This window comes from Bos indicus x Bos taurus, chromosome 9 (genome assembly GCF_003369695.1).
Source record: "Bos indicus x Bos taurus breed Angus x Brahman F1 hybrid chromosome 9, Bos_hybrid_MaternalHap_v2.0, whole genome shotgun sequence".
In the NCBI taxonomy this organism is placed as follows: domain Eukaryota; kingdom Metazoa; phylum Chordata; class Mammalia; order Artiodactyla; family Bovidae; genus Bos; species Bos indicus x Bos taurus.
In genome coordinates this window covers 98,145,068-98,172,384 of record NC_040084.1, presented here as the reverse complement: position 1 = coordinate 98,172,384, position 27,317 = coordinate 98,145,068, and the positions used below count along the sequence as shown (strand labels likewise).

Here is a 27,317-nt window from a genome sequence, read left to right as displayed (position 1 = left end):
GTAGTAGACTTTTCCCTGTTGGCTTATTTTACCGGTAGGATGAGGGTAGGATGTGGCTAGCACAGTAGTTCTGTGTTACCTGGTTTGGAGTGGAGCCCACCCCCAGGCAGAGAGGGTAAGGAGACCTGAGCGTAGTTCAGGACTCTGACAAAAGCTGACATATTTGACCTGGGTAGTCTGGTGGGATAATTTTGAGTCATGGCATGCTGGGCTCAGCCTAAGCTGCTAGATTCCACCTGCTATTGGGACTCTGGCTTCTCTGAGGTCGCTTGCCTCTGAAGTGATCAGCATAAGTTTCCCCATCTCAGTTACATATTCTGCATCAACCATTTCTTTTTCATTTTTCATGATCACTAATTTTCCCATGTTCCATTCTTTCACAGAATTTCTGTTTATGATAACCAAATATGTAGTAATTTGCTATTAATTTATCCCTCCCAGTTAATGCTTTTCAGTTGAGTAGAGGTTTCCTGGAATAAACCATATGAAACAGAAAAGAATGATGCTAATAATGGGAATTTTAGAAAAATAATCCTTAAATCAAACCTTTTATTATCTTCAAGTCTGCTTGAATATGTAGTACTTGCATTTCTAAATTTTTCTAAACCGATAACACTGGTAGCTCAGATGTAAAGAATCTGCCTTCCATGCAGGAAACTTGGGTTTGATCCCTGGATCTTGAAGATCCCCTGGAGAAGGGGATGGCTACCCACTCCAATATTCTTGCCTGGAGATTTCCATGGACAAGGAGCCTGGCAGACGTTGGTCCATGGGGTCACAAAGAGTCAGACAGGACTGTGCCTAACACTTTGACTTGTCACCTAAAGTATGACTTAGGAAAAAACACAGCATTTTATAATCATTTTCATGATTGTATTGCATTATAAAAAATACATTCTTGTCAAAAATATCTTCCTTATGTTCAGTGATTTTTAACTCAGGAGACATATTACCTTTACTATAAAGGTACATTGGAATTATATCTTCTAGAAGTTTGTGGGTTTCTCAGTCTCTTTAGCTCATCTCCAAGGCCAAAATCCCTTGTTTGCATCTCATACATATTGTCATCATTTTTCAGAGTTTCAAAAATCTGGACCGTTAGATTAAGCAACCTTCTGAGATGATCTAGAACAATTTGAGAATTCATCTGAAATGCATCCAAATTCTGCCTTTATAACTGTTCTGATTATAGAATGAAGCAAGGTTTGGATCCATTAATCATAGTTAACACTCCTTCTTTGGTAAGAGAAAGAGAATAGTCAAAAGTAGTGGCTTTAGAATAAGATAAAGTTGGTTTCAAATCCAGTTATTTTTATTTGGGTAAATTTTGCAACTCTTTGAGCTTTGGTTTTCCCATCTCTAATGCTTGTTTCACCGAGTTGTTACAAAGTTACAGGTAATATACCTGATCAGTTTAAAGCCCAGCTACTTGGCCAGACTTTAAAAGAAACTTGCAGTTAAGGATTCTGCTGATGCCTAAGAACTGAGTGTACTAATTAATGCCCTACGATCGTCTTTCTCAAAGATTGGGATATTGCGATAGCAGCCATTCAAATCACACTATCATACTTATTAAGAAGTATGATACTTTAAGGTTTGAAACTACAGTATTTGCTTATTAGTGATGATAATTTTAAATAATACATGTCATTGGTGCCACACTGTATGTATAATGTTGATGGGCCTGAGATTTTCTGAAAGTAAGTTCAAAATGTTAGCTAAGTTTTAGGCAATATGAAGATTAAAAACACGTATAAGGAGTATGGAGGTGATAAGCGGAGAAGGAGAATAATTGATTTCTAACATTGGAAACATGAAGATTGAGGCTGATAGTTACAAAGATAACTAAAACCAATAAAAATATTAAAAAGAACATACAAAATACTTAAAAGACAATGGATTCAGCAATTAGTCAGCAAATACATATGATAAAAATCTATTCCCTGAAGCATTCTATAAATTTACAGCTGATTCACGTCAACATATGGCAAAAACCACCAGAATATTGTAAAGTAATTAGTAATTAAAATAAATTAATTAAAAAATAAAAAAAAGAAATTTCCTTTTCAACCTACTAATTTTAACTTTAATGTATGATGTCATTTTTAATCTTTAGCTGTGCAGAGTAGAAGGCTAATTTTCACTCCCAAAGCCTGATGATGTAGTGTGGACATGCTCCCAAGCCCCACTTGTACCGTCTTTGGTCATGAATGTCCTGCTCAAGTTTTTCCTTATATTTGTATTTTACCTACCCACCCACTCACTGATCAGACATTTTATTGTGTATCTGTCTCTTTCTCTATGTCTCACTACAACCTCAATCAGTCTGCTTTGCCCTGGAAGCGGTACTCATCACATCGACTTATACTCCTCTGGCAGAAATGATTGCTAAGGAGAACCACGAATACAAAGCAAGGTGGGAGATGTAGTCAGCTAGCTGCCTAGGAAGGGAAGGGAGTTGATTTTGATGAGGTGCTAACACACAGAAGATGCACATTATTCCGGCTACTCACTGTTCTTTCTGTCTTGAACTTTCTGAGAACATCTATTTTTCATCAAGTTCATTTTAGTGAGAACAGATATTTAGAAACCAAGGTTTGGGTGTTAGGTGGACTCATTGCTGTGAAAGTGTTGATTTTCCCAGGCCCCTTCTGTGAGGCAGCAGTGGCACGGAAGTGCTGGAAGAAACATATTTAAAGATGTACACACAAAGCTAGTCACAGATGTGCTGTTTTTAATTTTTGTAATTTAAAAAATTTGGGAAAAGTAGGGTATTGATTGAACAAACTATGATTAATCCACACATGAGATGAAAAAGAATAATGAAAATCTGAATATACAGCTACAGAATGGATTCTAGGGTGACTTATTATTTTTTATTTTATTTATTTTTTAATTGAAGGATAATTGCTTTACAGAATTTTGTTGGTTTCTGCCAAACATCAACCTGATTCATGTTGATCTAGGGTGAATTATTAGCTGAAAAAATAATTTGCTGATATTGTATAAAATATGCTGCTGTTTATCTAAGAAAGAGACTTAAAACATGAGCACACATATACATTTCAGATTATGTTTTTATCTTTAAAGTTATACAATGGAAGAATAAACCAGAAATTTGGAAAAAAAAAAAAAGTTGCGTCTGGGATATAAAACAAATAGGCTAGAGCAAACAAGGATAGAAGCAAGACTTCTTTGACAACTTCAAGTTTTCAAAGCTTGAATTTAAAATTCATAAGTATTTTATACAGCTCCAAGCATACCTCATTTTACTGAGCTGTGTTTTATTGCGCGTCACAGATACTGTGATTTTTACATATTGAAGCTTTGTGGCAATGCTGCCTCCAGCAAGCCCGTAAGGCTGTTGCTCTAACAGCATTTGCTCACACTGGGTCTCTGTTTCACAGTCTGTTAATCCTCTTAATATTTCAGTTTTTGTCATTATTATTGTATTTTTTAGGGTCAACTATGATAAGTGATCTTCGATGCTACTCCTGTGATTTTTCTGGGGTGCTACTAACCACACCCGTGTAAGATGGCAAATGCTTGATAAATGTGTGTGTTCTGACAGCTCCATAAACTGGGTGTTCCCCCATGTCTCTCCCTTTCCTCTGGCCTTCCCATTCCCTGAGACACAGCAGTATTGAAATACGGCCAGTTAATAACCCGACAGTGGCCTTATTATGTCAGATTTCCAAAACATTGATTATGTTTCTGGACTTCTTATTTTGTTGCATTAAGTAAGCCTTTATTCAGGTTCCTGTGTCATACGGTTGAAAATAGAGACATTACGTTACATTTAATGCCTCCCTTGGCCACACCTATCGTGGCTCCTCTTTACAGAATGCTTCCAGATATTCTGGCACATTTATTTTTCTATATGAAATCTTAGAATCATGTATCTAGTTTCCAGGAAACAAAAATAACACATTGATATGGGAGGAAAATTGTTAGTTTGTTTTAATAACTGTTTTAGTCGCTACTTTATAAAGAATAGTGCACAACCTGCTAAATAGCATGATCACAAAATATTTGTTGAATGAATATTACATTTCACACTTGTATTTAGTTATAGATTTATACGTATTGCCCTCTTTAATCTCTTCCGTGATTTTTATATTCAGTTTGTAGCCTTTGAACTTTTAGCAAACGATTAAGAACTAGCAAATTCTCCATAATATTTTCCAGTTTAAAAGCAAACATGTCAGTTTGTGTGTGTACATGTACATACATGAAGTGAAGTGAAGTGCAAGTCACTCAGTCATGTTTGACACTTTGTGACCCCATGGACTATACAGTCCATGGAATTCTCCAGGACAGAATACTGGAGTGGGTGGCCTTCTACAGGGGATCGTCCCAACCCAGGGATAGAACCCAGGTCTCCCCGATTGCGGGCAGATTCTTTCCTAGCTGAGCCTCAAGGGAAGCCCAAGAATACATGAGTGGGCAGCCTATTCCTTCTCCAGCAGACCTTCCTGATCCAGAAATTGAACTGGGGTCTCCTGCATTGCAGGTGTATTCTTTACCAACTCAGCTATCAGGGAAGCTCCTGATGTGCATACAGGTGCACATGCAAATTTATTCACACATGTGTGTATACATAAATATGTATGTATACAAATGTAGTGTCCACATATATAATTGGCCTCTTATCTGTGGATATTTATCCATTTGCTGTTTTCTTCTTGTGCATACTTTTAAAAAAACATTTTCATCGGAAAGCCTGAGTGTCCTACAAATTGTTTTGCATTGTTCTAGAGTCTGTCTTAGGCTAGGTTGAAGCATCCTTGTCTTGCCTCCTGAATCTCTGAGACACCAGGTGGCCACCTGGACCAGAGGTGAAGGAGGGTGCAGGTCTTCAGTACAGGGTGCCTGTACACCCAGAATGGAAAGTTTCAAGTGCGGAAGCAAAGTTGAGACCAAGAGGCTGAAGTCCGGCTCTGGTCTTCGGCAGAGATTCCCAACCTGACTGTACATAAAGAGTCTGGGGAGGATGGCTCGAAGTGCAGCAGCTTGCTGCCCCCCGCCCCCGACCCCACTCCCCAGATTCTGAACCTGCAGGTCCAAGATGGACTAGGAAAAGCTGTTCTTCTCCTTGGCACCTCAGATGGTTTTATGCACGTTTTAACCTGGATAGAAGCCCACCTGCTTAGAAATGTCTGTGTAATCCTGGCTAATTCATTGTCTTCCTGAACTGTAAGTGGCTTTGTGAAAATACTGAACATGATACTTGAGACAGAGTTGGTGAAAGTGTCAGGTGAGGTTAAATGTGTTGATAACAGGGATTTGTAAGCAGTGAGTACTACGCCAAAATGAATTTTAGTGATTATTCTAGCTCATCCACTTGGTACTTACATATAACCTTTGGCAGCAACTTCATGCCTTTGTCCTTCAATTATCTCATCTCTAAAATGAGCTTATTAGTGGTTCCCATCTCACCATGGCGTTGTACAGAGTACAATGAAAACATGCTAAGCACAATGCCTGGCATTTAGGTCATTCACAAAATGGTAGACATGCTTGCTATTGTCATTATTTTATTAAGCACTACAAAATTTACTTTTGAGCATCTACTGTGTGTCATAAATAGGCAACCATGAGTAGGATGAGCATATGATTTGTCCTTCAGACTAGGAGACTTTGAACGTTCAAGCAGAGCTATTATTAGTCACCCTGGGATAAGAGGTTTAAACTCAATGATCCTGGAAAGACCACGGTGCTTCTTACCTAATCAAAGTGAAGCAAAGATGAGAAGGCTTGTGATGGGGCTGCTACCAACAGTTCTCCTCACCACTCCCTCTTAAAGATCTTAAATCTCCTCTAACTAAACGTTGAAAGAATTGTTTTTGTTATTTGCTCAGTTGTGCCCGACTCTTTGCCACCTCATGGACTGCCAGCACGCCAACCTTCCCTGTCCTTCACTGTCTCCTGGAGTTTGATCAAATTCATCTCCACTGAGTCAGTGATGCCAGCCAACCATCTCATCCTCTGACACCCTCTTCCCCTTCTGCCCTAAATCTTTCCTGGCATCAGGGACTTTTCCAATGAGTTGGCAGTTCCCATCAAATGACCAAAATATTGGAGCTTCAATTTCAGCATCAGTCCTTCCAATGAATATTCAGGATTGATTTCCTATAGAATTGACTTGTTTGATCACTTTGCTGTCCAAGGGACTCTCAAGAGCCTTCTCCAAAACCACAGTCCAAAAGCATCAATTTTTTGGTGCTCAGCCTTCTTTATGATCCAACTCTCTCATCCATACATGACTGCTGGAAAAACCACAGCTTTGACTAGATGGACTTTTGTCGGGTGGGTCCTAAATGCAGGATGATTTCCTCTTGAGATCCATATGCAATTACATCTACAAACCCCCTCTTTTCAAGTAAGTTCAAATTTTAAAGTTCTTGATGGGCATGCATTTTAAATAGATACTATTCAATCCACTATACTTCCTTTAGTTGGAAGAAAACTGAAATGAAAGAGAGGTTCAGTTCAGTTCAGTCACTCAGTCATGTCTGAGTTTTTGCGACCCCATGGACTGCAGCACACCAGGCTTCCCTGTCCATCACCGGCTCCCAGAGTTGACTCAAACTCATGTCCATTGAGTCGGTGATGCCATCCAACCATCTCATCCTCTGTTGTCCCCTTCTCCTCCTGCCTTCAATCTTTCCCAGCATCAGGGTCTTTTCCAATGAGTTAATTTTTTGCATCATGTGGGCATTTTATTGGAGTTTCAGCTTCAGCATCCGTCCTTCCAATGAATATTCAGTGTTGATTACCTTTAGGATTGACTGGTTGGATCTCCTTGCAGTCCAAGAGACTCTCAAGAGTCTTCTCCAGCACCACAGTTCAAAAGCATCAATTCTTTAGTGCTCAGCTTTCTTTATGGTCCACCTCTCACATCCATACATGACTACTGGAAAAACCATAGCTTTGACTAAACTGACTTTTGTCAGCAAAATAGTGTCTCTGCTTTTTAATACGCTGTCTAGGTTTGTCATAGTTTTTCTTACAAGGAACTTGTGTCTTTTAATTTCATGCCTGCATTCACCATCTGCATTGATTTTGAAGTCCAAGAAAAGAAAGTCTCTCACTAAGGAGTCAGTTAGGACCAACTGCTGAAACAGAAAGAATGAATACCATTTATCTTTTCTTACAGTCAAATGACAGAGTCTAGGCATTTGTCCCAATTCATTCAAGCTCTCAATGCCTTTTTAAAAAAAATTATTTTTAATTGGACTATAATTGCTTTACAATATTCTGTTGGTTCTGCCATACATCAACATGAATCAGCCATTCATACACACATTCCCTCCCTCTTGAACCTGCCTCCCATCTCCCATCTCCTCCCACCTGTTCACTCTGTGCCTCCATTGCTACCCTGCACATAGGTTCATCAGCACCATCTTTCTAGATTTCATAGGTATGTATTAATATACAATATTCATTTTCCTCTTTCTGACTTACTTCTCTGCCTATAATAGGCTCTACGTTCATGCATCTCATTAGAACTGACTCACATGCCTTCTTACCAGCCAGTGTCTGGAGAGCAACTCAAGGAGGCATCTGCTTGGTATATAGGTGTGCAAGAGGATAGCAGTTTCATGGTTTATTTATTCTTGGTGAAAGAATTGTTGGACGTGACATAAGATATTCACATTATGAAACAGGAGCTGACATAAGTAACAATGTGTTGTATTTATATCTCAGATTTTAAACCTGAAGCTGGAAATTTAAGGAATTTATAGCAAGGTGTGAAACTGTTTATCTCTGTGCCCATTGTTTAAAAAAAATAAATATGAATGCCTGTCAGCTCTCGTTTCTTCCTTGCTGTTGAAGAGGCTGACTAATTATTTCCTTCTGTCTGTGAAGTCACACAAGTTCAGGCCTGTGCCCAAGGGACCTGAAAGGCCCAATTTACTGAATGAGCCCAGGTGAGGAGCTCTTGGCTACATTGTATTACGTGGCAGTAGGGCGTCTCCTTGACACAGGGAGAAACTTTTAGTATTCACAAATAAGCGGCCCCTGATCATGTTTCTCCCCTCAAGAGTCATTTCTTACAGCTCTGCGGTAGGTGTGTGTCTCTGTAAGGAAACACCTGTTGCTACTTCTCCTGCGAGAGATTCTTCTGTTTTTCAAGACTTTTTTGGGGGGTGGTTGGGGGAGGGGATTTAAAGTAGTCAGTAGTTCAAAACACGACCACTCTGGCTTTCCACTGATTCCAGGTAAGCATTTTCTTTGTTGTCTAATAGGCTGTTTAAAAGCCATGAGAGAAAACACACTGATTCCGTTGCAGCTGACTACCAATTTCTTACAACCTCCAAGCAACGGATGTGTTGTTTCGGTTGGTTCTTAGTTGTATAGTGGGCTGTTCTTAGTTGAACACCGGGCTGAAACCAAACAAGGGGCACCCCTGCTTCTCTTTGGTTGTGAAGGAGCAGTGACAGGCATGCTTGAGTTCCCTGCTGTGAGAAAGCATGGGTTAGAATGACAGCAGAGGAGGAATGGGTACAAGGGAAGGGGGGCAGGAGAAAGCGGAAGAGCAAGACAAGAAAAGGGAAGGGCAGAGGAGTGGCTGTCATCCAGAGGCCATCCTGTTCTTTCATTCATTTACTTTAAACATTAAACTTTTAAACATTTAAACTTTAAAGGATAATTGCTTGACAATATTGTGTTGGTTTCTGACATGTATCAACATGAATCAGCCATATGTATACCTACGGTTAGGGCTTCCTTGGTAGCTCAGATTGTAAAGCATCTGCCTGCAGTGCAGGAGATGTGGGTTCAATCCCTGAGTTGGGACAATTCCCTGGAGAAGTAAAGGGCAACCCACTCCAGTGTTTTCGCCTGGAGAATTTCATGGACAGTGGAACCTGGTGAGCTACAATCCACAGGGTTGCAAAGAATCAGATATGAATGAGCAACTCACACACACACGTACACACAACACATACATGTGGCAGAGAGCAGTGGAGATACAATCGTAGAGAGTAGACATGTGGGCAGGGACTGTTGCTGTTCAGTCGCTCAGTTGTATCCGACTCTTATGGCCCCATGGAGTGCAGTCCACCAGGTTTCCCTGTTCTTCACCACGTCCTGGAGTTTGCTCAAACTCAAGTCCATTGAGTCAGCGATGTCAGATGCAACCATCTCATCCTTTCGTCCCCTTCTCTTCCCGCCTTCAATCTTTCCCAGCATCAGGGTCTTTTCCAGTGTTTCAGTTCTTTGCATCATGTCGCCAAAGTTTTGAAGTTTCAGTTTCAGCCTCAGTCCTTCCAACGAATATTCATGACTGATTTCCTTTAGGATTGACTGGTTTCATCTCAAGGGATTCTGAAGAGTCTTCTCCAACACCACAGTTTGAAAGCATCAGTTCTTCAACGCTCAGCCTTCTTTGTCGCCCAACTCTCACATCTCTACATGACTACCGGAAAAACCATAGCTTTGACTAAATAGACCTTTCTTGGCAAAGTAATGTCTCTGCTTTTTAATACACTGTCTAGGTTGGTCATAGCTTTTCTTCCAAGCAGCAAGCATCTTTTAATTTCATGGTTGCAGTCACTGTCCAAACGGATTTTGGAGCCCAAGAAAAAGTCTGTCTCTGTTTCTATTGTTTCCCCATCTATTTGCCATGAAGTGATGGGGCCAGATGCCATGATCTTAGTTTTTTGAAAGGACACTTGGGAGGCATTTCTTATAAAGTTTTCAATATAAAACAATTTTAACTTAGTTTTAGGCAAATAATTGTCTAGCTTGTTGTCCTTTGTATTTAGGAAAGTGTGATCTTGGACGAGTGGAAGCCCCGAAAGAACTCAGCTGTGCAAACAGCACCGACCTCTTCTCACAATAAACCCCTTACTGCGCAGCTAAGGGGAGCAGTCAGTTGACTCTGTTTGTCCCCTCCCCTCCCTGCAGAGCTCCTTCTGTGCAGGTCCTAATGAGCAGTGAAATGGTCCCGGGCCTGCAGTGGGAGGCACATCCAGGGTGACAGGGCTGAGACCCACACCGGCTAATTAGTGTGCGGCTAATTGACCTTTCCCAGTAATTATATTCCTCAGCCTTTGGCAACCAGAGAGGGGGGCCTTTCAATATCTCTGTGTAGCATCATATCTTTGATCATAATAAAAAGTAGCCGTAAGAAATGTGAAGTAAATTCAAAGCATAAATCACAAAGTGCCTGTCTTTTCAAAGTCTTTATTTTTTTAAACGAAAGATCAAGTTGAAGGAACTGTTTTTATTCTCATCCCATTAATATAAATTGGCGTTTGTGTTCATTCATCACTATGGAGGTGACCGAGAACACAAGAGGGAGAAATCAGTGGGAATGATTTTTGGTTGTTCTGACTCCCACTGAAAGCCCTAAGCTCATGCTGTCTTTAACCACAGTATCTCATTGTTCACAATAGCCATACAAAACATTTGTTAACCATTACATTAAAAAAAAAAAAAAAACCTTGAAATGCCTTCCTAAATAATTGCTATTTTTGTCTTCGACATAGAAAATACAGTTCAGTGAAAGTGAAAGTGAAGTCCTCAGTCGAGTCCGACTCTGTTCGACCCCGCGGACGGTAACCTACCAGGCTCCGCGGTCCCTGGGATTCTCCAGGCAAGAGTACTGGAGTGGGCTGCCATTTCCTTCTACAGGGGATCTTCCCAACCCAGGGATCGAACCCGGGTCTCCTGCATTGCAGGCAGACGCTTTACCGTCTGAGCCACTAGGGAAGCCCCTGTGAAAGTATGATAGTGACAACACAGCACTTGAGGGTGGGTAGGGGTGTTATGGTTGTTACCAGTAGTGTTGTATTTTGTATGGGTGTTCTTTAGATTTCCAAAGATGAGGGAGAATGACAGTAGTGGGGGGCGGTTTGAGAGAGCAGGGTCCTTGCTCTGTGGGAGAAGTGACAGACACATGAGCAACTGCTTCTACCTGATAGATATTCTAAACTGAGACTTGACTTGTTGGTCTAGCTTCTGTCTTAGCAAATTAGCTGATGTCCAGATTTAATTCTACTGAACTTTAAAGCCTTGATTCCTGTAGCTTTGTTGTATAGTCTGAAGTCAGGGAGCCCAATTCCTCCATCTTCCTTTTTCTTTCCCAAGGTCGCCTGGGCTATTTGGGGTCTACTGTGTTTCCATACACAGCATACAATTGTTTGTTCTACTTCTGTGAAAAATGCCGTTGGTAATTTGATAGGCATTGTATTGAATCTGTAGGGCACTTTGGGTAGTGTAGTCATTTTCGTGATACTGATTCTTCCAATCCAAGAGCATGCTGTATCTCTCCATCTGTTTCTATTGTATTTGATTGCTTCTATCAGTATCAGATAGTTTCTGAGTACAGGTTTTTGTCTTCTTAGGTAGGTTTATTCCTAGCTCCTATGCATTTTATTCTTTTTGTTGTGATATTAAATAGGATTGGTCTCTCTTTCTCATCTTTTGTTGTTAGTATATCAGATTGTGAGAGATTCCCATGAGTTATTATTATTATTAATTTTCCCCTGCATCTTTCCCAGATTCATTGAGGAGCTCTCGTGGTTTTCTGGTAGCATCTATAGGATTTTCTATGTGTAGTATCATGTCATGCAAACACCAACAGTTTTACTTCTTTTCCAGTTTGGATTCTCTCTCTCTTTTTTTTTTTTCTTTTCTGATTGCCATGGCTAGGACGTACAAAACTATGTTGAATAAAGTGGCAAGAGTGAGCATCCTTGTTTTGCTCCTGGTCTCAGAGGGAATGTTTTCAGTTTTCCACCAGTGGAATGATGCTCGCTGTGGTTCATACAAATCAATATAAGTTGCAGGACATTTTTGTAGATGTTCACTGGTTTTAATTGTGAGATAGACTGAAATAGTGAAAGATCACAATAGTGCTGGTAACCTCTCCTCTTACTTCATTGGCCTGGTGGTGTGATTGCTAGTGATTCTGGAGTATTTGTGGGGTCTACTGGAAATAAGTGTATTGTAAATTCTAGAGAAAATTGCCCTGTAGTTGGTAATAAATTCTCTGTACTTTTTAAAACAGAAAGGGGGATAACAAAATCAGAAAGGGCTGCTAGTATTTAAATTTGATAATGTTAAGGGCATGTCCTTTCTGGTAAGTCAGTTTTGAAACATACTGCTTTGTAGAACTGAAGACAAGTTCAGCTCCACCTGTGCTTCAATGCCTGCTCATTCTTGTGATTTTTGTCTCCCTCACTCAGAGCTGTGACCTGGATCAGCAGAGCATCGTTCACATTGTGCTGAGACCGCGGAGAAAAGGCCCAGAAGGGCACAGCCCGCGGCCCGCTTGGGGGCGCTCTGACAGGGAGCCCGAGAGCCTGACTCGCGTGGACCTCAGCAGCTCGGTGCTCCCCGCGGACTCGGTGGGCCTGGCTGTTATACTGCAGGACGGCGAGGAGAGCGGCGCCTCGTCAGCCCGCAGGCCAGGTAACTGATGCCTCTCTCGGCGGCTCGGGCGGGGTTCTGCGTGCTGAAGTCTCCGCAGAGAGCAGCCTCACTGTGAGTGTGAATACATAGATCACAACACGTTCCAAATCACTGGAAGGAGGCATGACTAGAGTCCGTTGTCACTCTAAGATTTGAGGTGACGCATTTAACAAGAACTGCAAAGCAGAGCTCTCCAATTAAGAATGAACCTAAGGGATGAGAAAAGTGTTGGCCCGTAGCGATCATCCTCTTTGGTTGTTTGGAGGTTCTGGGGGCGATGGGCTCACGGGGGCGCCTCGTGCCGGGCTCACAGTATAGGCACTGAATGTCCCGCTCACTTGTGCTTTCTCTCTTCTTGTTTATTTATTTACAATGCATTTTGACTGATTATGGTTATGATTATTATTATTATTTTTAAGTAGAAAGAGAACCTGTCAGAGGTAATTTTAGTCATTTTTCATGTCATAAGAAAAAATGACAGTTGTCAATCATATCCTTTTGTGTTTAAAGAAGTTTTCCTTGTCTCTATTGTGCAGCCTATTTCAAAAGTTTGCTTTAGCAAGAATGACAATCTCTTTATTATTTTGACAATATTCTATGTTTCCCTTCGTTTTTCCTCTCCAGTCTAAATAGTCAAAGGTGTAACAGGACTGTTTTTGAGTAGGTGACAGGAAACACGAGATAGTAACAGTCACTTTCCAGGGCAGCAGTTTATTTCCCTCCCACATGGAGCGTCTGAAGACAGCAGCAGCCCTGGGCTGGGCTGACTTTCACGGGGTCAGAGACGTCTAGAACCAGCAAAGCGGACGCCTCTTGCTAAAATTGCTAAGTAAAATTTAGTAAATATTTATAAAATCATAAATCAGATTTAAGAAAAAAAAAACAAAAAATTTTCCAGGGATAAGTGAATAAGTGGAAAAAACACAGCTGTCTTTGACTAGAGGAGTGGATAAACCAAGAATTTAAGTGCATGAGTCACCGTCGTGCTGAGCCTGAGGTGGTTGTGTTGGGGTTTTCTTCCTTCCCATGTACTGGGCATCAAGGAGACTGAAAAAAACAAGTGGGGAACGAGGGGGAACGAGACCAGCCTAAACCTCTGCAACACGCTTGTTGTCCAGAATGAGGAATTAATATAAATATCAGACCCAAGCTTTGGGACTTCTGAGGTTCCAAGCAGGATGTGGACCAAGGCATTTCAGAGAGGGCTCAGAGGGCGTGGCATTGACACCTCCTGAGATAATCCAGCTCTGTTGAAGGAGTCCTCATGATATACATTATAAATCAAATAAAGGATTACTTTACTTTGAGTGGAGGAGAGCATATAAGGTAAGCCAGAAGATTCGTTCCCCAGAAAATGTGAGAAAATAAAAGAACAGTTTGAAACAGAATACAAAACAGGTATGTTTAATGTTAATTAAGACATAAAATTAAAAAACAGTGGAAATCAAAACAGAAGACATAATAGAAAAAGGTAGCTATTGAATAGAATATAAATTTAACTACTAGAATTAAAAAAATAATCCTCAGCAGATTGGTGAAAAGAGCAATTTATCAATGCCGAAGAGAGAAGTAATGAATTGAAAGGTATATATGAGGGAATTTCCCACAGTGTGACACAGGTTAACATGTTTACAAAAAAAAAAAGTTCTTAGAGATGAAGAGTTTGGAATTAGATGTCCTAACATATCTGATAGGAAATCTCTTTTTTCCCCCCTTTCTTTTTTCTTTCATAAATTTTGAAAGTATGATAATACATTTACAGGAGACTTGAAAAATAAAGAACAAAGTTGCATATAGTTTCACTATGTATTACAATTATTTTTTTAAGTAGATAAATTAAGATTTTTAGTTTGAGTTTCAATATCAAACTCCCCAAAACTGATATAATGAACAGAAAAGGAGAAGGCCATAGTAGAACTGAAAATCAGTATGAACCAATTCAAAATCTTTAGATGAAAATTAAATCTTTACATGTATTACCTGAACATTAATAATAATATAAGTAGAATAATTGTCATTTGTAAGTATTCAGATACTTTAGTGTTTCCTAATGTATGTAACTCTACTATCTGGTCACTGGTTATTTATCTGAAGATTTTAGAAGTTCAGTCTTATTTGTTTATTTCATTATAAAATTGCTTTCAGTCTTCGTGAGAGTATTATTTTATGATTAATAAATTTGTAATCATTGACACCTTCCACTGGTTCTCTCTGTAGATCATACTTCTAGTGAACAAAATATTCTCCTTCTATCGTGAAAGGTATACTATGGAAAGTTCAGGTATACTCAGGAAATTCTTCTAGATGTCTAACAGTCTACTTATATTTTTAGTGAAATGTATAATCATTTCAGCCAACACAATCACTCTAAGAAACTGGTATAAATTTACGCTGTACAGTACCAGTGTAAGAAGGGCCTGAAGGCTCCTGACTGTTTCTGGTGACAGACTTTTTAACCCTGACTTTCCACACAGCCCTCATATATCTGACCTCTCATTGCCCTGTTTCTCATTTGCCCACTGACCAGTGGTGCCCTGTCAGTGGCACGTGTTTTGCTGGCTAGGAATGCCCTTGGCACCGCTCGCTGGCACACCAGTTCGCTAGCATCCTCTTGTGTTTCTTCCTGCCTCACCTCAGCTCAGGAGTGAGCTCTCCCGACACCTTTCCTGTGCTATAGGGGAGGCAAAAGTTATGTTGCATGTGGTAAGGAACAGGCAGAATAAGGGGGGTTGTGCAGGTCAAATTAAGTTTTCAGCTGAAAACTTGCAACTGCATGGAGTGATCCCTTAACCTTCTGAAGTGGAATCATCTCCTTTTCAGAAGGCTCATTCCTCTCATTGTTTTCTGTTTTGCACTCTAGTTCCTTACGCATGTCTCTATGAGGCCAGGGTCAGTTCAGTTCAGTTCAGTTGCTCAATAGTGTCCGACTCTTTGGGACCCCATGGACTGCAGCACGCCAGGCCTCCCTGTCCATCACCAACTCCCGGAGCTTGCTCAAACTCATGTATGTCGAGTCAGTGATGTCATCCTACCATCTGATGGTCTGTCATCCCCTTTTCTCCTGCAAACTGACAAACACTAGTGAGCATGCTTGTTCAATGCTTATTCCAGAGCCAAAAGGTCCGATTCTGTTAGCCAAGAACGAGACTCAGAAATCCTAGTGCTGCCATTACTCTGAGGAGTGCTGCTGCTGCTAAGTCGCTTCAGTCGTGTCCGACTCTGTGTGACCCCATAGACGGCAGCCCACCAGGCTCCCCCGTCCCTGGGATTCTCCAGGCATGAACACTGGAGTGGGTTGCCGTTTCCTTCTCCAATGCAGGAAAGTGAAAAGTGAAAGTGAAAGTGAAGTCGTGTCCGACTCTTAGCGACCCCATGGACTGTAGCCCACCAGGCTCCTCCGTCCATGGGATTTTCCAGGCAAGAGTACTGGAGTGGGGTGCCCTATAGCAAATGTTTCCCCACCTTTCAACTCTGAGTCCTACCTAGAGTCTTCAACTAGGTGGGGAAAAGGTTGGGAAAGACAGGTGGACCAATCACATCAACCCATAGTAAGCAGATGAGTCTCATAATTACCAGTTTTATATGTGAAGCATCTACAGTGTATTTCCTTTGGAGAGAAAGAATAGAGAAAAGATCTCTGGTTACAACATGTTTGAAACCTTCTGCCTTTAGAAAGAAATTTAAAAGAAATAAACTCAGTTTTCTGCGCATTTCCAGAGGGTATGAATTAGGCAAGGAAGAATTGAGGTGCCCACCAAACGTGAGAGGGCTCCAAAGGGTGGAGAATTGGGCTGCAGCCGCAAACGTCGATGCAGCAAATACGTGCAACCTGAGCGTGTCTTTCTGGTGAGAAAGATAACTGGTCGTTCTCGCTGGTGTTTACTCAGATGAGTTGAAAACATAGGTCCACACAATCATCTGCATATGGATGTTTATAGCAGCCTTATTCACAATTGCGCCAATTTGGGAGCAACTAAGATGTTCTTATACAAGTGAGTAGATAAAATATGGAATATCAAGACAATATTGTTTAGTGCTAAAAAGAAATAAGGGTTTCCCTGATGGCTCAGATGGTAGAGAATCTTCCTGCAATGAGGAGACCTGAGTTCTGATCCCTGGATGGGGAAGGACCCCTGGAGGAGGAAATGGCAACCCACTCCAGTATTCCTGCCTAGGAAAGCCTATGGATAGAGGAGCCTGGCAGGCTACAAGCTATCAAGCCATGAAAAGACATGGAGGAGCCTTAAATGCGTATAACTAAGTGAAAGAAATCAAACTGAGAAGACTATAAAACCCATAGAATATGCAACACTAAGAGTGAACCCTAATGTAAATGTTGGAATTTGAATCATAATGATGTGTCAGTGCACGTTGATTAGTTGTAACAAATGCCCTGTTCTGGTGGGGGATGCTGAGGGTAAGGAAGCTGGTCTGTGTGGGGAAGGCGCTATATGGTAATTCTCTTTCTGATGTGCTTTTTGATCAGTTTTGCTTTGAACCTGGGCTTCCCAGGTGGTGCTCGTGGTAAAGAGTCCACCTGCCAGTGGAGGAGACACAAGAGGTGTGGGTTCAATCCCCCTGGAGCAAGACATGGCAACCTGCTCCAGAATTCTTGCCTGGAAAATTCCATGGGCCTAGGAGCCTGTCAGGCAGCAAAGAGTCGGACATAGAGAGTAACTGAGCACAGCACATATAAACACAGCTCTGAACCTAAAATTGCTCTGAGAAATGAAGTCTATTAAAAATAATTTAAATTGCTTTTAAGACTTGAACCTTGGGCCCATACTATAGATACATCACGATTATTAGAAAATATGTTCTTCTTAGTAATTTTTTGCCACTGGTCGAATGTTGTACGAGATGAAAATTATTCTGAGATTGTGAATTATCAGGAGTTGCCACATAAAAATCAATTAGGGAAAACTACTAATGAAATAAAGTGATAAACTTCAGACTTAATTCTCGTTTTATCCAAAACTGAAGTCTCAAATACTTGAAAATATGTATTGTACATAGCAGAGGCTGTGAATTCCTTGTGCATCAGGCAACCTTAAATCTCCCCTGAAACAACAAAATTTTGGCAGTCATACTAGAGCAGCATAAAGCCACTATCACATCCAGTTATTACAAATACTTCATGAATCTGCCAGGTATTTGATTTTTTTCTACAACATAGAAAATTTTACTATTATATGCTGTTTCAATATTATAAATGAAAACATAAAATGATATTGCAGTGTTGTGGGAATTTTGCCAACCGGACATTTGGGGTGGGATTTTGAGGTAAGGAAAATAGTCCTGTGGTCCTTTCCCAGAAGTATGAGCACCATTCCTAAAAGCAGAATGAGGTGCTCTTTCCTTTTTATTGTACTTTATATATACAGTTAGCCCTCCACACCTCTGGGTTCCACATCTGCAGATTCAACTAACTAGGGATAAAAAATATTTAGAAATAAAAAAGTTCCATAAAGTCCCCAAAAGCAAAACTTGTATATGGTATAATCACCTAGCAACTATTTACATAGCATTTACATTGTATTTACAATGATTTACATAGTATTTACATTGTATTAGATGTTATAAGTTGGAGAAGGCAATGGCACCCCACTCCAGTACTCTTGCCTGGAGAGTCCCATGGACAGAGGAGCCTGGTGGGCTGCAGTCCATGGGGTTGCTAAGAGTCGGACACAACTGAGCGACTTCACTTTCACTTTTCACTTTCATGCATTGGAGAAGGAAATGGCAATCCACTCCAGTGTTCTTGCCTGGAAAATCCCAGTGACGGGGGAGCCTGGTGGGCTGCCGTCTATGGGGTCGCACAGAGTCAGACACGACTGAAGTGACTTAGCAGCAGCAGCAGCAGATGTTATTAAGTAATCTGTTGTTCTTGTTCAGTTGCCAAGTAGCATCCAATTCTTAGCAACCTCATGAACTGCCACAAGCCAGGCTTCCGTGTCCTTCACTATCTCCCAGAGTTTTCTCAAACTCAGGTCTTGATATGTTTTAACATACATGGGAGAATAAGTGTAGGTTATATGCAAAAAGTACACCATTTTGTATAGGGGACCAGAGCATCCCCGGATTTTGATGTCTGGGGGTGTTCCTGGAACCAACACCTCATGGACACTGAGGGATGACGTACTGCCGTGTAATTAATTACTTGTTCACATTTTTGCATCAGATACAAATATGTCTCTTACACTTCCTACCTTCACTGCCTGGAGTATGGCTGGTCCTGGTCACAATTCTATCTCATCACATATGGTAGGGTTATATGGTGAATACATGCATGTAGACAGTATAGTTCGAGAAGGAAATGGCAACCCATTCCAGTATTCTTGCCTAGATAATCCCGTGGACAGAGGAGCCTGGTGGCCTGCTGTCCATAGGGTCGCACACAGTCAGACACAACTGAAGCTACTTAGCATGCATGCATGCATTGGAGAAGGAAGTGTCAACCCACTCCAGTATTCTTGCCTGGACAATCCCAGGGACAGAGGAGCCTAGTAGGCTGCCGTCTATGGGGTTGCACAGAGTCGGGCACAACTGAAGTGACTTAGCAGCAGCAGCAGATAGCATGGTGTGACCTGCCATGGAGTATTCAGAGCACCTATCACAGTCTAAGCCTCAGAAGTCAATAAAGGCAAGGTTAGATCATCAAGCACTCCATACAGATCAGTATATGTGTCAACCAGTTGGTGGTGTTCAGTCTCGTTCACCTCTTTGCAATTCATGACACATTTTTTTTTCTTTAAATACAAAAGAGATATGCAGTCCAGTAAAGCAGAGAAGGCAATGGCAACCTTCTCCAGTACTCTTGCCTGGAAAATCCCATGGACGGAGGGGCCTGATAGGCTGCAGTCCATGGGGTCGCTAGGAGTCGGACACGAGTGAGCGACTTTACTTTGACTTTTCACTTTCATGCATTGGAGAAGGAAATGGCAACCCACTCCAGTGTTCTTGCCTGGAGAATCCCAGGGACGGGGAGCCTGGTGGGCTGCTGTCTATGGGGTCGCACAGAGTCGGATATGACTGAAGTGACTTAGCAGCAGCAGCAGCAAGGCTGGATTGGAGTGCCTAGTGTCTGAGTGACAAAGAATACGCCAAAGAGAAAACCCCAGATGCTTACATGGGTGAGCCATTGACCTCAGCGTGTCTCCGTGCGGGCTGGGAGGGTTGAGCTCTCTGCCTCAAATAGGGAGGACGCATGGAGGCCGGCCTTCTCACCCTGCACTTTCTTCCCACCAGCTGGGGCACACCTGAGTCTGTGGAAGCATTCTGGGTTAATGTTGTCCCTTTTAGAACATGAGCAGTTAGAAATGAGCCGTAGGGGAGAGTGGTGGGGAGTGGCGGTTTTGAAGTTGTGAAGTTTCGGTACGATGTGTGCTGGGACCTTGGGCCGTTTTCAATTTTTCTGAAGTCCTCTCTGCAGAGTAGTAGTTTGATTAAAAGTGGGAGGAGAGTTGCACCTGGACTCAGTGAGGATTGTCGTGACTGTGTGCTCCTTCGTGCACGGCGTCTGGGGGGTGTGGGGCCCAGGGCCTCAGTGCCCCCTTTTTGCTCTTGGAGCTCCGAGGACTTTCCGAGGACGCTGCCCAGGTCCGGGATGGTCAGATTTGCACTTGACAAGAGAGAGGGAGCCGAGGCAGCGAGTTTTCAGCTGGTGAAGTCTGTCTTGGGACTCACTGGAGCATTCTAATTAATCCAGACTGTGCCAGAAATGCAGGCAGGCAGCTGGATTCGTTGTGTGTGTGTGTGTGATTTGGTTAGAAAGAAGATAAAGAAAAAATTAAAAATTAAGTGATAAAAACTGACTGCTTATAATAAACTCATTTAAAACTTACTAAATTTTGTGAAACATTTATTGAAGGTCTTGGTTTGTACGACCGGGAGCTTCCAAAAATTTTACACCTAATTCAGAAATGTTTGTTCCAACTAAGGAAATTAGCTTTTTATTCTGTATTAGGGAATAGCCGGTTAACAAACCATGTTGTGATAGAGTCAGCTGAACAGAGAAGGGCCTCAGCCATACATATACATGTATCCATTCTCCACCAAACCCCACTCCCATCCAGGCTGCCACATAAATAGGACAAAGTTCCCTGTGTTTTTTATAATGGAAACGGAAACCCTCAGGACAAGTAAACAAACCATCATGACCTTCTTTTTTCATTCACCCTTTAGGTGATACCATAGAATGAAGCCCAAACATACACTCTGTAAATCTATTGAATGGTAATTACTTTTCCAAGTGATACTCCTGAATGTCTGTTTGATCATGAAAGTTCTTCCTCAATCCCCAAAGATTAAATTGAATTTAACACCTCTGGTGTTAGAGGTGTGTTATTACACTCCGATTCGTTGACAGTTCATGCTCTGACTTCTCTGTGAAGGGCAATTAAACTAACCAGAATATTCAGTCCATCTTCAGGAAAGAATACTCTGGTAGGTTGACCTTCCCCAGGGGATCTTTCTGACCCAGGGATCGAACCTGTGTCTCCTGCATTGCAGACAGATTCTTTAGAACTGAGCCACCAGCGAAGCCATTCAGTCCATCAGTGGAATTGTAATTTGCTTGGGAACCAAACGGTCAATTGTTTGGCTAGTGGATTACATGAAAATCCTCAGCCTGGAAGGCTTCATGTATCCTGAGTGTTTCCCACACTGCCCGTTTCTTGGTAGTAGGCCCTTAATAAATATTTGTTGTTGCTGAAAAATACTCTAGAGAAGGGGACAGGTGTTTGCTTCCAGTCCTTGAACCGTGCGCAGTATCCCAGGGAGCAATGTCTGTGACCCAGATATGAAGCTCCGTGGCAAAGAGCCCAGGCTCTGAAGCCAGGCTGGCTGAGCCCCATCCTGGATCTGCTTCCTACCAGCTCTGTGACCTTGGACAGTTTACTTTTCGCTGCTCGAAGTAGGGCCTGTGAACTAGCAGCATCAGCATCGCTTGGGAGTTTGTCAAAAAGGCAGAGAACCTCAGGCCCCATCCCAGACCTGCTGAATCGGAATCTGCCGCTTAATAAGGTCCACAGGTCAATTCCACACATTAAAGTTTGAGACATGCTGGGCCTCAGTTTCCCCATTTATAATATAGAGACTGATGAGTTACCTACCTCATAGATTTGACCCTGGCTGGTTCATGACCAGTGCTTCCACCGGAGCCTGGCATATACTGCGCACTTAATAACTTTTAGCTGTTTTTCATTACGCTTTCCCTTTTCAGCTCACATGATCAAAAGGCCTGATATTGGCCCTGAAACTAAAATCAATCTAAATTTATAGATCCAGGGCCACCACATCAATTTATTTATAAAAAACAAACAAACAGAACTTAGGTCCCTCATTCCATATTTTGGAGACTTCCATATTTTGGAGACTATTCATGACTACTTTCTTTCTGCTTATTCTGCTTTTGAAGTGGGGCTTTTTATTTTCCGTAGCTTATTTATTTGTGACTGTCGTCACTTCTACCACAGGATTAGGAGCCAATTAGAACAGTGAGTGTTCTAGGGTAATGAGGAATCACAAAACTCCTCTGGCTGTTCTCTTAGGCGTCTAAGCTTCGTTGCCTTTCGGCTTTCGGTCATGGTACAGTGTTGTTGGGTTGTCTCCTCATGTTCCAGTAGACAATGCACTACTCCTTTTAGAATATTCCATCAGAAAATGCAAATAATTTTTGGCTCTTGACAATCTGTGTTTCATCATTGGGCACAACATAGACAGGAATGAAGTTTCAATAAGGGAAAAAAAGGAAAAGGATGATGCTGTTTTAACTTTTTTCTCTTGGGACTTGCTCAGAGGACCCCTTGGCTCCTTGCAGTATTTTCAAAGAGCAGATTAGCTGGGGATCAGTCACAGATGTGGACCACAGGGGACCCTGTCAACCTGGCCCTGACACCAGCGATGGATGAGAGCAGTATGGGGACAAATTAGTGTTGCGCTTAATGACGCTGCAGAGGTCAGGTTCTAAGTCAGCAAGTAGACGATGCACACAGACTCAGGTTTGATCAGGTGGGGCACCTGTTTCAGACCAGAGTCACGGTGTGAACCACAGCACTGGGCACCGTGTGCTGTTGATATCTCTTTTTGATATTTGCATGCGTGCGTGCTCATTTGCTCAGTCATTGCCAACTCTTTGCGACCGCGTAGACTGTAGTCTGCCAAGCTCCTCTGTCCATGGGAGTTTTCAGGCAAGAATTCTGGAGAAGCTTGCCATTTCCTTCTCCAGGACATCCTCCCAATCCAGGGATCAAACCTTTGTCACTTATGTCTGCTGCATTGGCAGGCAGATTCTTTACCACCGAGCCACCTGGGAAGCCTTTTGTTGTTTTTGTGAATCTAATATGTCGATCTCTGTGCTGTGCTGTGCCTAGTCTCTCAGTTGCGTACGACTGTTTGAGACCCCATGACTGTAGCCCATCAGGTTCCTCTGTCCATGGGGATTCTCCAGGCAAGAATTCTGGACTGGGTTTTCTCGCCCTCCTCCAGGGGATCTTCCCATCCCAGGGGTAGAACCCAGGTCTCCTGCATTTCAGGCGGAGTCTTTACCATCTGAGCTATCAGAGATTCCCAAGAATCCTGGAGTGGGTAGCCTCTCCCGTCTCAAGAGGATCTTCCTGACCCAGAAATTGAACCACGATCTCCTGCATTGCAGGCAGGTTCTTTACCATCTGAGCTATCAGAGACTCCCAAGAATCTTGGAGTGGGTAGCCTCTCCCATCTCCTGGGGATCTTCCTGACCAGGATCTCCTGCATTGCAGGCGGATTCTTTACCAGCTGAGCTACCAGGGAAGCCCATGTGGAGCCTTATATGGGCCTGATATTATTCACTCTTACATAGCTTCAAGACAAAAAGTTGTATACATTTTCATGATGTTCTGCCTTTCAAAGACTAGACACTTTTCACTAACCCACTGACAAACGAAGGCAAGCATTTTAACCTAGAAAGATGGTGTAGGCAAATGTGATTTGCCAGCCTTCGAGGATTGCTACTGTTTGCCAGGCAATTTCTTTATTGTCACAAATAGAAAGACACAGCTTAGTAAGTGATTTTCTGCCTGAAGAGTTATTTGTAAACCTGCTTGTTGCGTGGATTTCTGATGCCAATATGAAGATTTTGGTGATAAAAGCCAGCCAGAATTCTTTGATTTGTCGCTGATGGCTGTGACGACACCTTTCTTTAAAAATTGTTGAATCATTTGAAAATATTATTTTACTGCATTAACTCCCATGGTGACATGACTGAAATTTTGGTGGTGTCTCATATGTTAAACAAATAAAGGCAATCTTAGGAAAAGATGGACCAAGAGTACTGGGAACTAGAATTTTTTTCTAAGGGAGCATAATACAACTTGACCATATACGAAAGTGATGAAGATTATTATGAAGTATTTAATGCTTTCATACTCCTGGCATAGCCACTGTATCTTAGATGTGTCACCTTATTCTGGTGAAGTTATAACCATAGCTCTGGTTCCTTTGCTTAATCTAATCTCTTTGTGCCAATAAGAAATATTGCACATCTTCAATGATAGTAATTTAGGGATGCTGCATGTAGGGCACATTTCTATCACTTGCTTCATATTACCGCAAATCTTTTGTTACCTTTCATTTACAGAACAATCCAGTATTTTTCATGACTGTTATTTTTCTGTCTTATGTTTATCCTTTTCAGGGGTATCTTTTTCCTTTGGAATTGATGGCAAATCATTTTCTTGTTTGTGTGAAGAAATGTGCTCTTTTAACATAGTTAATTTACTAAATTTACAGTATACAATTAGGGCCATAAACAGCGGAGTGGCTCACACAGGTTGTACAAGCCCCACTGGAAAGTAAACTTGAAGAGAGGAGATTTCATCTCTTCCATGCTGTGTGTATTCCCTAACCCGGAACTTAGCAGGTAGTAGATGCTTAAAAATATGTTACATGAATAAAGTCAGCATTCCTTGTTTAATCTGTTGATGCACTTTGAGACTAGAGAATGTAATTCATCTGGGTCCAAGATTCTAAATTGTGGGAAGAGTATAGATTTCTGAAGCAAGATCCAGTTCTTCTGTCAGAGACAAACAGCTATCTTAATCATTGCAATCAACATTACAAGGGACTCTGACTTGAAAATCCTGTACACAAGTAGTTGAATCTTATTCCCAAGTGCTCCACCTCACGTGTGCACACAAGCACTATGATACACCTTCTTCTATTCCACGCTGCAGTGATGTCATTTAGTGCCATCTCTAAATCACAGTATCCAACACGTTGCTTATTTTTCCCATATATTAATATTCAAGTTACGGCAGTCTTAATGAAATGCCAAGTTGTCCTCCCCTTCATGCATTCTTGTACTATTTACTATTATCATTTACTTTTGTATAAATTTTTCAAAGTAGCAATAAAGAAAACCCCTTCTAGTATTTGTGTGTGTGTATGTGTGTGTGTGTAATGAAGAAATGTTTGGATGAGATTGCTGGATTAGATACCACACTGGCTAATAAATGTTCCTCTGTGGAGTTATCTATTACACTGGACAGCAATTATGACCATGTGAGTGGGACTGTGTTTTCCAGGTACCAAACTCGTTTTCTCTGATGGCCCTGTAGGTATTGGCTATAAGTATAAAACCAGTTATCATCCCTTAATTGTGTGCTGTCATGCCATAGTGTGATGAAGTGGAAATTCTTCTCAAACAACATTCTCAGTGCATACCCTTTGTTACACAGTCAATTTGCACAATTATGTCCTGGTAAGTTGAGAACAAATTTTTATCAAACCTATGCAAATAACTGTGTTGCCATGGAAAGTAAAGAGGTTCAGGAAAGGTATTTTTTTCTGAAACTTGTGAACCAGTGAAAATCAGACACTATTTATAAAAGTTTCAGTTCAGTAAACAAAGTCATAGTCTACTAAGTTAAAAGTAAGGTAAATGAAGAAGAAAAGGATCTTAATATATCAATTATAAAAGAATTGTAAAAGCAACACAAGTAACATGAACAACATGTAGCCCTAAGTAAATGTTTGAAATAACAAAAATTGACATTAAATTAACATAAATCAAATATATAAGCAATATATATCATATAAAACTTAAGAACCGTAAGTATATGAACTTAAAATTATACCTAGGTATCAATGCTTTTGTATTCAGTCTAAATAGAAGTTATCCAACTACCTAAATATTATTCATTAAATAGTATGATTTAATATTATTCTAGGTTTTTAAGTTATATAAGGATCTAAGAACTTATATTTTGGGTGAGACACTATAAAACATAATTGTTATAAAACGCTTGTCGGAATCATGACCCAACCTAGTCAAATTCAAATGCATAAAAGTATATTTTTAATAAATATCATGTAATGTTAATTAATCAATAAATCCTTATGAGAAGTGTAGGGCATTCAGATTAACTACTCTCTTCATAGAAAATCAAGACCTAACTTATTATAAAATATAAAAATCTTATCCCATATTTCAAGCTGATATATCTAAGAATAGAGATGTTTTTCTTAAATCCAAATTATTAAAACAATCCACGTGTCCACAGACCCACCCTCATTGTGTGAACTTGAATTCTTCAGAGATTGCTCAGCTAGTATTTCCTGCTGTTGTTGTCATTTAGTTGCTACCTTGTATCAGACACTTTGTGACCCTATGGACTGTAGCCCACCAGGCTCCTCTGTCCATGGGATTTCCCAGGCAAGAATACTGCAGTGGGTTGTCATATCCTTCTCCAGGGGATCTTCCAGACCCAGGGATAGAATCTGCATTGGCAGGTGGATTCTTTATCACTGAGCCTCCAGGGAAGCCCAGTATATTCTATAAGAAGGATGTTTCTCTTTTTAATGTCTAGCACATTCAAAGTATTCAAAGTTCATTTTCTTTTCTTTTTGTGAATATTGTGAATATTTCATTTGTATAGGTACTTGCATCCTTAAACGAAGCAGATACAAACATCTGTAATTCATGAGACATAATGATTTATTAATCACATTTGGTGGCAGGCAAACATCCCACACCTGACAAGCGGCAGAGAGCTCTCCGAATCACAGATACGTGGGCACACAGCCCCAAAGAGGACTCGTCGTTTCAATCCGACAACTTTAGTAACAGGCCGAAAGTAAACAGAACCATGCAACTTACCAGTCCGCATTTCAGAGACCTCTTTTCTTTCCCAGCAAGTGAAAAGTTTTTAATTGATTTGAGGTCACAGGTAGGAAAATAAGCAAAAAAAAAAAAAAAAAAAAGAACTGAGGTGGCTCAGTGGTAAAGAATCCGCCTGCAATGCAAGAGCCACAGGAGACGTGGGTTCGATCCCTGGGTCGGGAAGATCCCCTGGAGAAGAAAATGGCAAACCATTCTGGTATTCATGCCTTAAAAAATTCCCATGGACAGAGGAGCTTAGTGGGCTACAGTCCATGGGGTCGCAAAGGGGACACAACTTACAGACTAAGCAAAGTTCCTTTTCTACCTACCGATATATATATATGGTATGTGTATATATATATATTTATATATATTTATATATATATATATATATATAAAATTTAATGGGCTTTCCAGATGGCTCAGTGGTAAAGAACCCACCTGCAATGCAGGAGATGCAGCTTTGATCCCTGGGTTGGGTAGATCCCCTGGAGGAGGGTATGGCAACCCAGTCCAGTATTCTTGCCTGGGAAAAGCCATGGACAGAGGAAACTGGCAGTCTGCAGTCCATGGGGTTGCAGAGTCAGACACAACTGAAGTGAGTTAGCAGCAACACTCAACAGAGGAGAGTTAATTCCATCTTCATACTTTGTGAGTCAGACTGTAAAACCATTTCCCATTCACTGTGACCTGCAAGGAGTGAATAAACCAGCAGCATGAAATTGGCAGAAAGGGGGAAACCCAGAGTAAC

General features: G+C 41.3%; 1 protein-coding gene across 3 annotated transcripts in view; it reads left to right on the top strand.

Annotated features, from left to right (window-relative positions):
* Positions 1 to 27,317, top strand: part of AGPAT4 (1-acylglycerol-3-phosphate O-acyltransferase 4) — a 1,412,466-nt gene that overhangs the window by 357,302 nt on the left and 1,027,847 nt on the right. For all 3 annotated transcript variants that reach the window (XM_027551994.1, XM_027551993.1, XM_027551996.1), the window contains one exon: positions 12,201 to 12,426. In XM_027551994.1, coding sequence (XP_027407795.1) covers positions 12,201 to 12,426 — 226 coding nt within the window. The remainder of the gene's footprint in view (positions 1 to 12,200; positions 12,427 to 27,317) is intronic.